This window comes from Manis pentadactyla, chromosome 8 (genome assembly GCF_030020395.1).
Source record: "Manis pentadactyla isolate mManPen7 chromosome 8, mManPen7.hap1, whole genome shotgun sequence".
NCBI classification, from domain to species: domain Eukaryota; kingdom Metazoa; phylum Chordata; class Mammalia; order Pholidota; family Manidae; genus Manis; species Manis pentadactyla.
This window is the reverse complement of record NC_080026.1, coordinates 128,505,039-128,522,393: the sequence shown is the minus strand read 5'-3', so window position 1 is coordinate 128,522,393 and position 17,355 is coordinate 128,505,039. Positions and strand designations below refer to the sequence as shown.

General features: G+C 35.5%; 1 protein-coding gene across 4 annotated transcripts in view; it reads left to right on the top strand.

Annotated features, from left to right (window-relative positions):
• FAM204A (family with sequence similarity 204 member A) overlaps positions 1-14,882 on the top strand; it is a 30,087-nt gene extending 15,205 nt beyond the window's left edge. For all 4 annotated transcript variants that reach the window (XM_036898788.2, XM_036898785.2, XM_036898789.2 and 1 more), the window contains 3 exons: positions 685-774; positions 13,834-13,940; positions 14,241-14,882. In XM_036898788.2, the coding sequence (XP_036754683.2) occupies positions 685-774; positions 13,834-13,940; positions 14,241-14,292 (249 nt within the window). In that variant the 3' untranslated portion in view covers positions 14,293-14,882. The remainder of the gene's footprint in view (positions 1-684; positions 775-13,833; positions 13,941-14,240) is intronic.
• Positions 14,883-17,355: the final 2,473 nt, after the last annotated feature.

Sequence of the window (17,355 nt, the reverse complement as noted above, 5' to 3'; positions counted from 1 at the left end):
AATTTTAATGATGGTTTTCTGAAGTATCTTCAGCTAGTAAATAAAAAAAAACATTTCTATAGGACAATAAAATCATTCTCATATATACGTTTCCTCCCATGTTTAATATCCAACTTATTAGCCATAGTCCAAGACTAGGAAGGGCTCCTGAATGTAGGTCTCAAGCTACAGGAATAGTCAGTAGAGAAAAGAGGCAGAGGAGAATGGGGGTTGAGAATATAGGTTCTCGGCAAACCTAGGTTCATGTGATGGCCTTACCAAATATAGACTGTGATCTTTGCCAAGGTAGTGAATAAAAGCCTCTGTGTCCTCATGGTAAAAATAGGATCACAATATTTCATGGAGTTGTTTTAAGGATTAAATGAGCTTCCTTCTTGTACTACTAAGCCCAGGGTCTACCATATAATAAGCATGTCATAATTTCTATTATCATTAACATTGTATGGTTATTAAGGGAAAGCATAGTCCTTGGCGTCATAAAAATCTTACCTGACCTTGAATAAGCCATTTAATAACTCTGAGCTGCTTTCTCCTCACCAGTAAATGGGAGTGGTACCAACTCATCAGGAGAATTAAATGGTCAAAGTATATAAAGCGTTTGGTGTAGTTCCAGGACATAGACATTGCTAGCAAATGTTTGCGTTGCTTTCCTTCCTTTAAGTTGTTGGGTTTTTTTCTTTCTAGTCAGGCCTTGAAAAGCGTATAGACCAGGCTGTGGACGACTGGGACATTGAGAAGGCTGAGGAGCTCAGCAACCAGCTAGCTACTCGAGAGGTGAGTCAAACTGATGGCACATTTTTTGTATTTCCAGAATTTTTGAAAATGAATGTACATTGTTTTTATGATCATGAGTAAGTTCAGTATTCAAATATCTCATCTAAGGCTTTCCTTTCTATTTTTTTCCCTTTTACTCTGCCATTTATTTCAGAATGCTGGGTTTTATTTTTTTCTTTAATATTTTAAAATTATTCTGGTCTAAAATTTATGCTGGATACAATCCATGATTGGCACTCACCCATAGATTTCACCTAGTTCAGTGAACTTTTTGCCAGTTATGATTAAAAGGCTAGCTTTCTTTTCCATTTGCATCTTTAATTAAGTTTAACTCTCCCTGAGGGCAGCTTCGTGTTCTAATGTCACGCCTTTCAACATTTCCCTAACCCTTGCTCCCCAAAGTGCTTTCTTACTGCATATTCTAAATACCTCCCTCAGCCCTGAAGAATTTTCAGCCTTTTTTATTTAACCTTTAGTCTATAGAATAAAGCCATCTGATATACTGAATATTCTTTTTCCAAGTACACAAGGTGTCCACAAGATTCTGACTTGCACCTTCTGAGGGGAATATTCCTCCAACTGGGAATCAGTGGGCGGTGTCACACCTAGGCAAGGCCACACACGGAGTAAAGAGCTCATGCTGGCATATGTTTTGCTGTTGTTGTTGTTTTATAATTATTTTCTGTCCTTTCTAGGAAAAAAGCTCTACCATAGCTTTCCTACCTTCTTCACCTTGTTGTGAAACCATAACTACTCCGTAGTGTTCAGTTACACAGAGAACATCATTCATCAGTCGTCTGTGTAAACTGATGATCACGCTCACTATTCCTTTTTACTTAACTGCCGGGGAACATTTTTCCAAACTGAGTGTGGTGACATGAAATTACTCTTACAGTAAATTCTTCTATGGAAACAACCCTCTACTCTTCCATCCTCAGATGCCAAAAAATCTACTATTGATGGCTGTTTGTCAGTTTGTTTTCTGTTCTTGGCTACTAGCCATAAGTATGCTTGTGAGGTTTATATTTTTATGTAGGAAAAAAACGAGTCTAGAAATGAATCTTAGGGATTCAGAAATTATCTTTCTTTTTTCTTAAGTTTTAAAATTATTGGCACATTTAAGTACTCGTTTATAATCTGTTTATAATACTCACTTATACTGTGTATTTATTAATCAACTTGGAATTACGAAGCTATGAGCTTGAGTTTGGGACACAAGCAAGAAGCAGCATAAATGGAAGTTATATACCCTTTTAAAAAATGACATTTAAAACATTTTTTAATGTTTTTTTTTCTTACAAGATTCATTCTTTACTTCCCAGCTTATGTTACCTCTTGTGCTTTTAGTTTGGCATTTACTCTATTTCATCTTAAAGTAACTAGATTCTTATTTCATTGATAATGGCATTTGTTGACTATAATAGCATTTTATTACTCTATTTTCAATAGAAAAGTTCAAGTGTTACATTTAATAGAGTGAATTTGATAGTGTGTTGATTTGTACCACAAACTCAGTAGGATTTCACTGTTAGTTCACTATCTGCAGTTTGATATATATCTGGGCCCTTATCCCTACAAATCTGCTGTGTGCTAAAGATCATCTTTAAAATTGTTTGTTAATAAGTAAACTATTTTGGCATTTAGAACTTACTTTTCCTTAGAAATGCTATTAGAAATAGTGGTTCAGTTTCTTGGCCAGCCTGCCAAATATACACAATATATCTCATCTCCAAATTTTGGGGAGTTGACCATGAAATGTCAGAGAATGGTGGGGAAGGCCAATGCTTGTAGGGATGGAAGAGATTCCAGTGGGTATATATGGCTACAAGGATGGGGAGGAGTCAGTACAGTAGGACATCGTGTGGGTAGCGAGGAATGAAGAGTGGCTCAAGGTCTAAATGGGCTTTCAAGGACTGAGAAACGAATAAGGTTAAGGCAGCAACATCAATCAGTGGTCTTGGTCACCCTAAGTAAGGGATATGCAGCCTTTTGGTAGCCTTCTCTAGTACCCATTGCATTTGGGTGAGAAGCAAAAATTCTTAGAGGACTAACTGGTACTTAAATACACCACTTAAGTACATGTTGTGTCACATGTTTAAGCATGTATCTCTTGAATCCTTTTAGGAATTGGGGGAATTTGTTACTGTTTGCTGTCCAGCAGATGCTGGTACCCTCAGCAGTTGGCTGTTCTTTGAATTGGCTATAGATAGTTCCAGTAAAGCTAAAGATAGAAATTTGATAAAAACCAGCAGGGCCCAAGGTATGGCTGCCTGATTGTTTTCAGAAACACTGTGGACTTCTGTATCTTCATCTGTCATCTCTCAGGGATCATAAGACTCAATAAACTGGTGTCCCATTATCATTGCTTGTCTGGACTTTCTTTTGAAGACCTGAGAGTTATGTATTTTGTGATCTTTACCAGATAATGAGGTTACTGACTCAGCCAGAGGCCCCAAGTCAATAAGTTTCATCAGCTCCTTGCCTTGCTATAGGGAGAAAGAGCAATGCAAGACCTAGTCTGTGGCATTAAAATGTGGGCTCCACATGATCCATAAATGGCTGGCTGTTATTCTTTTTGTCTTTCTTTTTCTCCTTTTTAACATTGCTATATTCCCTGTGTAATTAATAAGTATCTCATAGAGAGATGGAAGGTAATTTGAGACTGTGTAAATATTCTGTTTCACATTATCCTCTATCCACTAGTTTTAGCATCCATTACTGATTCTGTCCCTGTTTGCGACTGTTATGGTGGTTGCCCAGTGACTTTGGATCTTTAATGCATTATTTGATTGTACTTTTCATCTTTACCTGGCAAACCAAATCTAAAATTTGTCTTAAATCAGGTATTTGATTATAGAATATTTCATGATCTATGTTAAACCTCTCAGTAAGCCTGGGCCATTCAGAATTGGATAGTTTTCCTAATGGGGCACTGGGAGAGGATGGGGTTACCAGTGGCTTTGCATTCACCAGTGCTTGCATGTTAACTCCCACCCTGTCTGCCCCACCGGTGGTCACTCATGAACTTTCCTTTTTCTAAAGCTACTTGTCTGAATGTGCAAAAGTAGTGCCTAGAGGTCTCAGATAACCTGTGTTTCTTTTGAGGATGTTAGGTTTCTGCTTTTGTGTTTTGTTTTGCCATAGTTCTGTTTTAGAAATGAGAATTGCATAGCACTAGCAAGGTATTTTCTGTTTTAAGGGTGGTTATTTCCTGTCACCTTTATGACAAATAAGATTGCTTTAGAAATACATGATATTTACAGCATTTGTAAGGATAGTAAACATTTTTCTCAAGTGTTCTTTTTACTTGCCTACAAATATAATGCTTTGTTCTAGTAAAATAAATTAAATTTATTTAGTGTGGGGTTAAAGAATTCTGATTAAAAGGAAGAACAATAATTTGGGCTATACTCTTTTCCTTGTATAAGTAGAAAACATCTGGAAAGTGTTTGCTGTTCAGACACAGACATGGGAAAGATACTGATGCTATGTTAGTTAAACACCCATGAAGAATACTAAAGCAATCAAGATGGAATTCTTGAATAGTTTAGTTTGAGATTTAATTTTTCTTATTTATCCCCTTGGTGCCAGTCACCATGGATATGATAGATGGGATTTTGAGAAGTAAGTAATTGTAAGTTTAGTGCCGAAACCCTTTATGAATTAAATGTATACATGCATGGTAGGTGTCCTTTTGGAAATCAGGTATATTGGTTTTTAATCAGTACCGTTTTCTTTTTTCAAGAAGCAGTGACTGGGACCTGCTGATAAAGCCTTTGCTCAGAGGCACAGATCCCAGAGTTCTTAAAGGCTTTTCCAACCATAATAAGTGAAACTAATTTTTGATGTTTAACATTTATAAGCCTGTGAAACCAATAGTGCAGCATCAGTATTGAGAAAAATGAATCCAGAAGTAAAACCATATCTGAGAATGGGCCTTGAAAACATTTCCTCAAAATCTAGAAAACAAACAGTATGCCGAAATAAGGCTGTCTGTGCACTGCCATTGTGATGCAGCAAGTGCGTGTTTCCAGAGTCACATTTCCTTAAACTAACAAAGACAAAGGATGCGTGTTTTCTGGTTGTGTGTTTCAGGTTCACATGTTTGAAGATAAACCGAGCTGTTATCTTTGCTTTTGCCATGCAGTAATGTGATTGCTTTGGGACTGTCTTTCCTGTTGGTTAAATACTTTTTGTTGTTAACAATCTTAGAGGAGAGATGAAGTGGAAAAATAGACTTGGGTTTGTGTCCTACTGATGAAGCTGGTCTAATTTGGAAAAAAAGTTGTTTAAAAAACTATATATACAAAGGCACACATAAGTATTTGAGCATATTTATGACTTGTTAATAACCTCAGGCTTACATCATTCTGTTCATTGACAATGATCCTTGAAAATTCCATCCCTTGGTACTTGTCTTTTCTCATACATTATCTTTGTTACAATCCAGATCATACCAATTTATAGAAATCAATTGAAACAAGTATTTTAAAATGAAGTGCTAAAGCCTACATTTAATTAAGTAGGCAGCACTTAGGTTGAATCTCACATTTTAGAAAGAGAATCTTTCTCTAGGCATCTTCAGCTAGTCTGTTATAGATAAAAAAACAACTTGGTTTGGTGGGAGACAGTGAGTTTCTATCATCAAATGAGTCACACCTAAATTAACTAGAAATATTGCTTAGGCTGATATCAGTTATCCCTGTGCAGTGTCAGGGTCAAAATAAATGGGGAAGAGAGGTTGCCTGTGAATTTTGTTTGAGCTTTGTATAGTGCATACCCTTTAAGATTACTTTTTCTGTAAGTGACTCAACTAGGATGGTCTTTGGCAGCACCAACTAAACTCCTTGAAAACATCAGAACTTCTAGTGTTGTAACATTATAACCATTTTGTATAACCTAGAAAGAGTAGTCATTTTGTTTTTTATAATTTTCAATATATTAATATTAATATTTGAGATACTTTGGTTAAAATCTGTGGCCATCTTTGCTAAGGCCAGAAACCTTCAGTTTGGAATAATGATATAAAATCTTTCATATATTAAAGCTCTTTTGCTTGAACTTATGAATGGAGGCCTAAGGCAATGGCTTCAACCTTTACTGTTATCGAACATATTATTGTTTGGGAAACCAAGTTATCACAAATATAAATGATTAAAAAATATTACCTTATTTTAGCAGTATTCTTTTTATAGCTATAAATAGATACTACATTGGCAGTATGAATTAAACTAAATTTAATTTTATTAAATTTATTAAATAGACTACCTAAATTTTTGGATTCCCAAACATAGGTAAAGTTGATAATGTTGAAATATAAATAGTTTGTTAATTTAAATAATAAAGGTAGAAATGAATGTTTTTTTTAAAACTCATGTTTGAATTGATTAAATTATATTCTTTCTTAGCTAAATAAATTAAATGTATTCTAAATTTGGGCAGATTATTAATTTGTAGCCTAAACTCTATTTTTAGAATAATCTCCAGGAAATCTTAAGGCATTCTTATTGAAGAGAGGTATATTACGTTTGAGGAGAGTTTTGCATTTTATGTTAACATTAAGAAGAAGTCCTTTCCCAGGAAAGCCCCAGATGCCGCAGCATTTGCTCTAGCATTCAGAATTTTCCAACACCATTTATTGTTAGGCTTTAGTTTCCCTGAGAGGATTCTGGCTACAATTCACCCTTTTCATTTTAGTTATTAGTTTTATGTTGATGTATATGAGGTGTTATACTGAGGGAATGAAAGCTGGAGTTATCCCCCACTCCAAATCCTCCCCAAATAATACAGATTTGCCAGATTTATCTATCAAAGTTCCTGGAGCATTATCATACTAGAGTTCAGAATTTGTTTAAATTTTTGTAATAGAGATGTTGCAAAATTTGGTAAATTTACAGTTACTTCTCAGCAGTGCTGTTTTCAAAGCTCAAATATTTTAGGAAAGGTGTATACATCACAATTGAAAATTTTTTTTTGAAAGACCTACACTGAAGCAAATCCTGTGGTTCTAAACCCTTTAATCTGTAACCCAGAGAGCAAAATGATTTTCTTCCCATTTTTGTGAATACTTTCTTTGGTTAGAAATATCTGAACAATCATGTTTCCAAATGTAAAACAGTTTGTTCAGACATGAAACTGAATGTATATTCCAATTAGCTATTATAAAATTTATCGTTGGATCTGATGTCCCTGAGAAGGATGGCAGGTACTCTTTGTTTTCTTAATTATTGTGGTTTCTAGCCACTGAAAATAGGGTAAACGAAGTAAAAATGCCACCAATATTACTCTTTTATATACATTAAGAATTTAAAATTAAATATCTCCATTCCAACATTGTCTTTTAATCGCAAGTGGATTATTTTTGTTGCTGGTACCATGGGTGTGTTCGAAGAATACATTGTTTCATATAGTCATCCAGTGCCTGCAAACTCTCTATAGCAAGATGTGTTTTGTCCCTTTTTTACTACTCTTGACTTATGCTCTTTCCTTTTTCTTTGTTCTTTTCTCTTTCCAGGTAGACAGTAGAGTTTAGGACCATTTTTTTTGTGGTATATTTCACTGAGTAGCAATGGGAAAGAACATAGAGACACTGGGGAGAGAAAAGCCCTCATTGAATGGGCTTTTGCTAAGTCCGCAGCTTGATCAGCCACCTGGGGAACTTGGGCGCTCCACCACAGGAGGGGCTGTTTGTCTGTTAAGGATCATCTAGAACGGATTCACTTTCATTAACTTTGGTCATTTCTCAGTGGTTTTTAAATTTAAATGTTCCTCTCTATATCGTTTTGTAGTCTGTGCAGAGTCTGAGGGGCTTTTTAAGTGGTGGCTTTGAATCTTTGAAGCCTTGTTCTCCTTATTTCTTAGGAGTAATTTGGTTATTTCATATAGATGAACAATTAGCAGAATGTTTGAAAACCAGGTAAGGGAACACCTAGTTGAATTCCTTTACCTGAAGTTTAAAGATAATGCTCATTCCCATAAAAATTGTGTAAAGCCCTTGAAGTTGGAGCTTTTTAATAGGAAAGAAACAAAATGGTATTGAGTGATGGGTTTTTCTTTCAGGTTTTTGGGTGCGCTCCCTTAGATCTCATTGCATTGAGGATGTTTTCTTTTTAACCTTTGGGGTACAACTGGGTGATCACCTAGAGTGGTGTTCCTTATGCTCTCTTTTAATTATGTTTATCTGTGCTTTTAACAAACCTTAAAAAAAGATTTCAGATGTTACAAGTCTAATTAAAGAGACAGACAAAGCACAGTTTATACTGTAGATTTTTTCTGCAGTTCAATTAATCAGCATGTTTTCTCTTTTAATTAAAACCATTTTAGTAAATTAAAGCCCACAGCAAAACACATATATAATTTGTTTGTAATTAGCTCTTAATTGGTGGTAGTTGAAGCTTAGCACCCTTGGTTTCTTTCTTCATGATTGCCATTTTATTAGCAGCCAGTCATTAATTAATCTTTTTCTAATTAGCTTATAAAACTGTTGATGGCACATTATTGTAAATGTGATTTTAAGTTCAAAGCTTGTTAATAAGCTTTCTTAGAAGAACAGAGATAAAGAAATTGCTGAAAACAGTACTACAGTTCTTTAAAAAAAACTGTCTTTCTTATGGGGACTGTATAAAGCATCTAACGGCTTATGGTTAATTTTTTAATGCTTTTTTTTCCCCTTATGAATGGGATAAGTTGCCTGAGTATAAATGTCTATATCCAGGAGTAATTTCAACAGTATAACATCCTTTCTCTATCCTTTGGAATACTGTAATCTATGTATAATTTGAAGCCTTAATAGTCATCATTAAAACAGGTGTTATATAAACGATTGCACTATGAAATCAAAGTTGAGTATAGTATTTGAATCAAAGTATGTCTTCTCACACCTCATGGACCAAATACATATTTTCTAAAATAAATTGCAAGGTGAATCATATGCATACACAATATATGTGTATATAAATATATCTTTATGATGTGTTTTTAAAACAGGATTTCTTGGATTATGCTTTGAAAAAGAACCATTTGATTTTAACTGATAAGAAGTTGTAGGTTAAAAAAAAAATAACAGGTGTTTGTACAATTGTGCATACACATAGACCTGCATAGTACACAAACATGCAAACCTGTGCATGCACATTTGAAGATGAAAATGAAATTAGACAATTTCCTATAACAGAGAAAATGACTTGATTTAAAGTCAGAGTTTAAATGACTGAATATGGCTTAGCTTATTTGCTGTCATCAGAGCTTTGGCATCTCAGGTATGGCAATGGAGAGAAAGGTACCAATCCAAATGTAGACATCCTGAATTTACTATAGCATATGCTGTATTAAATTGTGGTTTAGTAAAACACATTAGCTGCACCATATTCTTTATTGAAATATACTACTGATTCTAACTGCCTGGCCTTCTGAGCTGTTTATCAATATTAGTGCAAAGTTTTGAAAGTTATAAAAAAGTAAAGCATTATCAGTCATTGGTAGTGCTTTTTATTTGCATTTTGAACTTTCCATGTTATTTCAACTTTAGCTATTTCTTTGCTTGTTTTAAAGAAGGCATTTTATGATGCCATCCAAGAGACACTAGAAAGGGATAGCTGACAAGGAAAAAATTAAAAATTGGATAAAAAGTAAATGAATAATGTCATATTACCAAAAAGATGAGAGGCTAATTTGTGCCGACTTTTTGCTAATTTTGTTCAAGCCTCAAAATGAGGAGCTGTCACCCGTTCTGTGTAGCACTGATGACAGTGCCAATGATCCATGAAATAAGCTGCCGCTGGCTTTGTTCTGATAAGAATGAACAAATCTGCACAATGTTCGGCTCCCAGAATCTCATTTTCATACTTGCATGCAGGCTAAAAGAAATAAGCTGTTTGCAGGCTTGATTAATCAGACATTGGAGGGGTTTTTGTCTCTTTGATCTCTTTCGTCTCCTAGGTAACTTGCTTGACATTAATGTTGAGCTTGAGTAAAGACAATCAGGAATTGTCGACCAAACTGATATAAAAATTAAAGACCTTAACACTTTAAGTACTTTGGTAATGGTTCCGCTTTACTTCAGAAAACATCTGTTTTCGTTTAATTAAAGAACAAAAGAGAATGGCATAAATATTTTTCATAGAGACCTATTATTCCATAAAAGTTTAAAGTATGATAATTGGTATTTTTAAATAAGTGCCTTGAAAGTGTTCAAAAGGGGGGAAACTTCACAAATCTGTTACAAGCTAGTAATTTTGAGATGAGTAAAATATTTTATGAAATGGATAAGAAGTTTACAGTTATGCTGGATTAAGCTGTTTGAATCAGATGCCTCAAATGATTATCAGCAAACTTTAGAATGGCAAGGTTTAGCAAGGAAAACGAACTTTATTTTGAAAGTTTGTCTTTTAAAAAATCTCTCCTATGTTACAAGATGTGCCATTATATCTATTTTACAACCCAATATGATTTACAACATGCTAAACCTGTAAAATTGAAAGGAATTAAAAAAATGTCGACGTGCATTTGCTTGAGGTTATGCAGACGCCTTTACAAATCTTCCAAGTGGCTGTAAAGATGAATGCCTCAAGGGTCCAGCCAGGGCCCTGCTTTTCCAACCAGCTAAAGCCCTTATCTTAAATCCAAGCAAAGTACCATTAATCTTTTTGAAAGACCTTTTATGGCTTTTAATATATCCCAAATTAGAACATTTTACACCCTTGGTTCCTGAAATATGGTGATAAAAAGCCTTTAGAGCTTAATTTTCCTTACCGCTTGCTCTGACCAATTTGCAGTTCTTTGTGATAATGTTTAGACACCTTAATTAAAATGCAGCAAAATATTGGATGTTCTATATGGAAAATGCTGATACTTAAGCTACACATACAAGAAATTCTGTATGTATTTTTATTCATTTTAAAAAATTTCTTCCCATATTGTGTTGCTGTACTTATCTGATGACCTGAAACAGATTTTTAACATAAAAACATTGGCCAATCTTTTGTGATGTTTACACTGGGCATGAAGATGCATTTTTCTTTCTGCAGAAGCAAAGGGGTTCTTGTTGGCCTATGTTATTTGTTTGTAACACTGAAACATAGCACGATACCCGTTTATCTTATGAAACTCAGGTTGGTCACTGTGCCTGGGAAAATGCGTTTCTTCTCAGCTGTCTCTTCCATAGAAGATCTTATTAGCCTTCCATATTTCCAAAGACTTCCTTTTTTGTCTCCATGGGAGTAAGCAAAACATTCATTTTAAGCATATTAAGGACACAAAGTTGATAATGATTTATCATCATCATTATACGCCAGAAGATTCTTTCTGTAAAATACATAGACCAGGCTTGTTTAATCTTTAGCAGTTGAAGAACATTCCATTTAACCTAATCCAAGGCAAAATGCAGTTAGGAAATACACCTCTGACACTAACAGGTCTGTTTGAAAGTGTGGCCTATGTACCTAATCACTTATTATATTTACTTAGTCCAACAGATAATGAAACCCTTTCACGTAAATAGGTATTTCATGTATTGTAATGAACTATTTTTAACAAGTTTATAGTATGTCTTATGGAACATTTTCTAAATCTTAACTGTGATGCCAATTGTGCTGAATTTGGCCTTAATGCTACTAGAAAACTAAAAACTTTTATATTCTTAAAGTATATGACATTTGGAGATGAAAAGTCTCATTTAAATCAAATGACTGTCCAGACACACTGAAATATTCTTTGGTCTGTCTATCTCAAATTCAGAAAACCCGTATTGGGGAATTTCAGTAAGTAAAACATGTAAGCTACATTTTAATTTACAACAGTTGTGGAAAATTTGTCACGTGATTAATGGTACATGGCAAATGTGGTTCAGATCATTTTCATTTCGTACTCAAAGTATAGACTTAATTTAAATATAGGATGAATTAGCTGGTGGGACTACATTTTGGGAGGTGCTCTTGGTGAAACTATATTATATATCAAATTCATTTGATATATAATACATAGGAATATGGTTACATAGAAAAATATAGAGTTCTGTGTTTTACCTTTTGGAAGGTGGGGGGCAGAAGAAACTAAGTATTCTACACAAATGTGGAGATACTTAGCACACATCTTAAGCACAGGTAGCAAGCGCATTTTATGACAGTAGGCAGTTTATTAGTTCTGACCAGAGGGCTGTGGGCAGTAATGATGTGTGTCACTTCTGGACTAATGCATTTATAAGAGCTAGTGTAAGACTGTCTAGCTGTCTCTTCCTCTGCCACAGCGAACTTGAAAGCCACATGTTGAGGTGCTGGTGTCACAAGGTAGAGAGAGCCCACCGGTCCACAGCCGACTTTAACTGAAATAGGAATAAAAGTTCAGCCAGTGAAATTTGGGGATTTGTTGGATACTGCAGTTTTGAGTAGCCTGAACTGACAGGTGCTACCCTGATTTTTATGTTTACTGGGTAGTTCTTGGATAGATAAATGGGTAGTCCTTAGTGGGTGGGAAATGCATCTTAATGATAAATTATGCACAGCATCCTTCCAAGGTTTCCTTTTCTCTTTAGATGATGATGCTATAGCTCTTTGATTCTTAGCCTTTTTTTAGTTGACTTTGATTAACTTTTCTAGGGTAAAGAGTTGAAAATGAGAAGAGAACCAAGAGCACAATGCCAGTATTAAAGCAGTCAGTGTACCTGGCAATCCCGTCTTCCCAGCCTCCTACTTTGAACATTAGCTGTTTTGTTCAGTGCTGTATCTCCAAGTGCCTGGCAGAATAATGCATTTGTGCCTTCCTCATATTTGTTGAATGAATGTTGTCCTTGTGAACCAAAGATGACTACCTGTTTGTTTCATCCTAAAGGAAACTCTTCTCCCAGATGAGCTAGAAGAAACAATGGAGCACGTCAAACCTCACTTTCCTCGATTGGCTTCTCTTTTTACACTCTTTAAGGTGTTCTTAGCTCCCTACCCCACCTCGCTGTTGGCAAGCAGATGCGTAAAACTTGTGCTTTAATATGTTGACTAGAGAGCGGCTTCCATTTAATATGTCGACTTTCTTTATGAGGTCTTTTTTTCCTCCTCCACAAAGCTGCTGCCCACTAGGCACAGGGATAGAAAAGGAAAAAAGCACCAAAAAGAGATTTTTCCTTTTGTTGTTTAACCTGGGTTCTTCACATATACTTTTGAGCCATCCATGTAGGTGGGGCATTTTTAAGATGAGCCCACCAAAACTGGAAGATGACCATACACCTCCTGGAGACCATCACTGAGGAGCAATTCCATGACCAGAGAGCCTTGTAGGACAGAGTGTGGTGACTGCAGGTCATGGCATGGAAGCTGGGGGGCTGGAGAAATACGAGACTGCTTTAGGTTGAGTTCAAGAAGACTTCGCAGCAGGGGCAGGGGTGGGTAGTGCTGGCAGGCGGAGGGTTTGGTCAGTAGGAGGCTTTGTTTCGATTGGACCTTATAGGACTGGGGTAGTTGGGCTTGAGGAGCATGAACAGGGACCTGCAGAGGGAACGTCTAGGTACTGTGGTCCTGGTGCCCAGCCTTCTCACCTTTAGCACACAAAATATTCTTTATTCCGTCAGTGAATTAAATGCTGTTGCCCATCATACAAAATACTTTTATGAAGCAGTAATTAGCTTTCCCATGTTTTATTAATCACGTCTACGACTGCCAATCAGAGCTTCAGATCAGCATGAGATAACTGATGTGACCATACTGAGTTGCTGTAATTCTAGCCCAGAGCAAAGAAACTTGATGTCTCTGTCAGTCTGTGCAGCCTTATCAGGGATAAATTACTGTTTGGCCTACTGAAATGCTGAAATAGCTTCAAGATCTTCATCACAACCCTTGTGGGCCCTTGAGGGGCTTCTGTTTGGGAAGGATTTCCATACAGTAGAGAAATATGGGCCACATCTCTGCATTTGTTATACTTTGGTTGTTCAGTGGGGCCTGAGCATAAGAATTTCAAATTTGTAGATAAGGCATTCCTACCCACAAGTTCTCAAGTATTTGTATTAACATTGTTAATTCTTGTATTAGCTGGAATATTTTCACCTCTTTTTCTCTTCTTCCCTTTTGTAATTCTTAGCTTGGTGTAAAAATTGCCAAAGCGGTTGCCTGCCACAACTTTGTAAAAGCCAAAAAGGATGCTGAAAATTCACAGGCTGTTCGAAAGAAGAAGAAACTGGCATGGGGGTAAGTTTATTCAAGACTTTTAGTACTAACCCAACTAACCAGAGGAATTACAGTAAAATCGTGTGATACATTTTGTGTATCCAGTTTGTATGTAATTGTTACTCATTTTATTCATTGTGTCTTTGAATGTTTATAAGATTGTAAATACTGGGGGCAATTTTTCATCCTTTTTTGATGCTCATTTTGTAATCAACGGGATATGTGAAAATTTTATAAGTATTTTGCTTTGGCACTTGGTAAACATGTTACTTTAGTAAAGTATTTAGAAATAAATTGGTATTTTTATGTTCTTCATTTTAGATTTGAAGCAAAGAAGAGATGGGAAACCAAAAGCAACATGGGATATATGTAACTTGTTAGTTCTTCAAGACATACAAATCTTTACTTGCATTTTTTCCTTGACTGCTCAATTGCTTGATTTACTATGATTTTCTTGCTTATGTTAACAATGCCAGGAAATTGATAGAAGTAGAAAAAATAAGCATAAAATTTAGGAGTTGATTTTCAAACCTTTTCAGTCTTTTTCTAAAGAGTTTATTCTATTGAAGTGAATGAAATGGAGCATTCTATTACTTGTACAAGAAATCTAAGCATACTTGCGGAAAAAAAGAGATAGGATTTTATTTATTTATTTACATAGGACTCCAGTATAAAATTGATTTTACTTTTCATCTATTTGGTGTAGCATAGCCAATGAGCTCCTTATATTTTCTTATCTGTACTCAGTGTAAATGTACTTATTCTGGAATTATGTTTTTAAGATAGACATCTGTTTATTATGCATTAGTCATGAGCGCAAGAAAGTCTTGATTGATACTGTACTTACAACTGACTAATTATCTTATTGTTAGAAAAGTAATTATTGGTTCCTTATTAGAAGCAGTAGAGTTGATATTTCACAATCAAATAATAAAAGCAATCCATTAATTTTTGTATCTCTCCGGATAAAATACTGTGGTTTTTAAAAAAGGACAAAATGTTGTATTTTGGAGGATGATTTAAATTCAGCTCTGCCTAGAAATTGCTTCCTAAATACCTCTCTCAGCCATGTCATTCTTCATATTATGAGATGGTTCTTAGAAGAGAAAATGGGATAATTGTATTGGACAGTTATGACTCAAGACAATATATCTTTGACCCATCTAAGAACATGGTTTGATTATTTTTACTCCTCTACCCCATTAGTCCTTGAGAACTGAGTGAATTAATGAGGACAGAGAGGACTGGTGCCATGGGAAGTCGTTTGGTCCGATGTGTATTTCACAGTCCTAACTAGAAGGGCTCTGAGAAATCATATAACAAGCTGGCCAACAAGACCATCGCTGGATGCTGTGATTTTTGGCAGGCCTTTGGTATTTTGGCACCTCCCTTCTTGGTGCTCAGTAGAGGTGAAGAACTGCTTATCCCGGTTTTCATCAGCTCCCCTTCCTTCATTAGCCTTCATCAGAGGTTTTCTAGCTGTCTGATAGAAACTCTCTGGTTTGGTAATATAAATTCAGGAACACAGAAAGTAAGTCATGGTTATAATTATATATGTATATATATTTTTTTACTTTGTTATTTTTAGATTTACAATAGTAACAAAATTTTACTAATTTATGGTGGCATGTTTAAAGTTTTTTCTATCTTCTGTTGTAAATGAATAACCAGTTGCTATCTAAGAGAACATCTAAGAGAATATCTAAGAGAAAAATATTTTGCTTGCACTTGGGTGTGAAAAGCCAGTATAGAGAAAGCAAGATTTTAGGAGATTGTATATCAACTTAAGGAATTCATCATGAAAAGGTGTCCAGACCAAATATTGGAAAATCTTATATTTCATGATTTAACATTCCCTGTTGCATTTTATAGATATGATCATATAGTGTTTACCTATAGTATCTCATTTCAGACCCGTAATAGGTGAATGCAAACTTATAGGAACCTCTCCTCTAAAAAATCCACTGTGGATATCTACTATACAATCCTGGTGTTTTGTCTGAAACGTTTAAAAATGTTATCTTTGAGCAGGCAGTAGTATAGATACTCTCATGCATGGGTCCCCCAAGACTGGCATTTTCCTGCAAGCCTATGCCTCATTTTTCCTGTATCCACTTTCTTAGAGCATTTGGTACCCCTGCAGGCATGTTTCACCACTCTGTTGAGGCCTTGCCCGAGTGGTCTCCCCTAGGGTCCGATTTGGGGGCCTCTGACCTGAAGTCCAGTCGTTAAAGCCCTTCTTCAGCCTCTCCTGGTGCCAGTGATTACCCACTCCGCCCTACTCAGAGCTGCTGGTGGAGATGGGAGCATTTGCACTGAATGGAAGGCATTGTGGTGGAATCAGGGGTAGCAGTGAACTCTTTGGATAAGACATCTCATTAGACTCAGCTCCTTGGAGGCTTGGGTTGTGAAAAACATTATGGAACAGCAGAACAGGGGGTGGGAGGGAAGGATTTGGAGAAGAGTTGGGGACCAGTTGTCTCGGGTTAGCCCTGCTTGCACATTGTTTGGGACCAGTTTTATTTTTCAGCTTTAATTTGAATTAGACATTTTACTCATTAAAGCAATAAAATGGGAACATTATTCTTAGAGTACCCATGTTGCCAAAAAAAAGGTAGTCATTTGTCTTCTCCATCTGGTCACAGCAAAATAAGGATTCTTTTTGGATCAGTAATAACTTCAGTCCCTGAAGCTTTAACATGTGCATTTACTACCACTAGAATGCCTGAATTAGATTAGTGATGTAAATGTCAATTATTGTTAACTGAGATTAATATGTTTCAGGCCATTGGTATGGCATTAATGTAACCATGATTTACTGTTTAAGTACTTCAGGCTAAAACAACTTAACCAAAGAACAGTAATTTTAAGCTTTGAAAGCAATGGTTCTGAGAAGTGAAGTTGGTAGTACATTCTTGTTTGGGAGCCTCGGGATGTTTCTGATTTTCAGCAGAACATTCTATTTCTTTCACCAAAAGGAGAGTTTGAATATATAATCCCAGGTTTGCTATAATTAGTTCTGATGACAGAGTTAAATACCTTGGCCTAAACTGTAAATCAGTAGTTACACGGGTTTCTGCAACTGGTCATAAATCTCAAACTCCATATTTTAACCACACTTACTATTTTAGAGAGACAACTAAGAGTGGGGCAGGCCAAGGGCAGAAATAAAATGTTATCTAAACTTTGCATAACAGTTTAGAACCTCACATTTAAAATCTGCTGATTTTCCTGATCCCTTTTGTCTAAAATGTTATCTTTTAAATATTTTAATAACCTAACTTATTCTTCACTTTGATAAGACAAGTTTGAATTTAATTCTTAAAATATGAGTAATTTTCAAAATATCCAAATCTTCATTTGTTAGGTAAAGATACCACTTTTTAAGAAATTTATGTCCTGCCATGATATAAAAACTATAGTATAAAGTTAATAT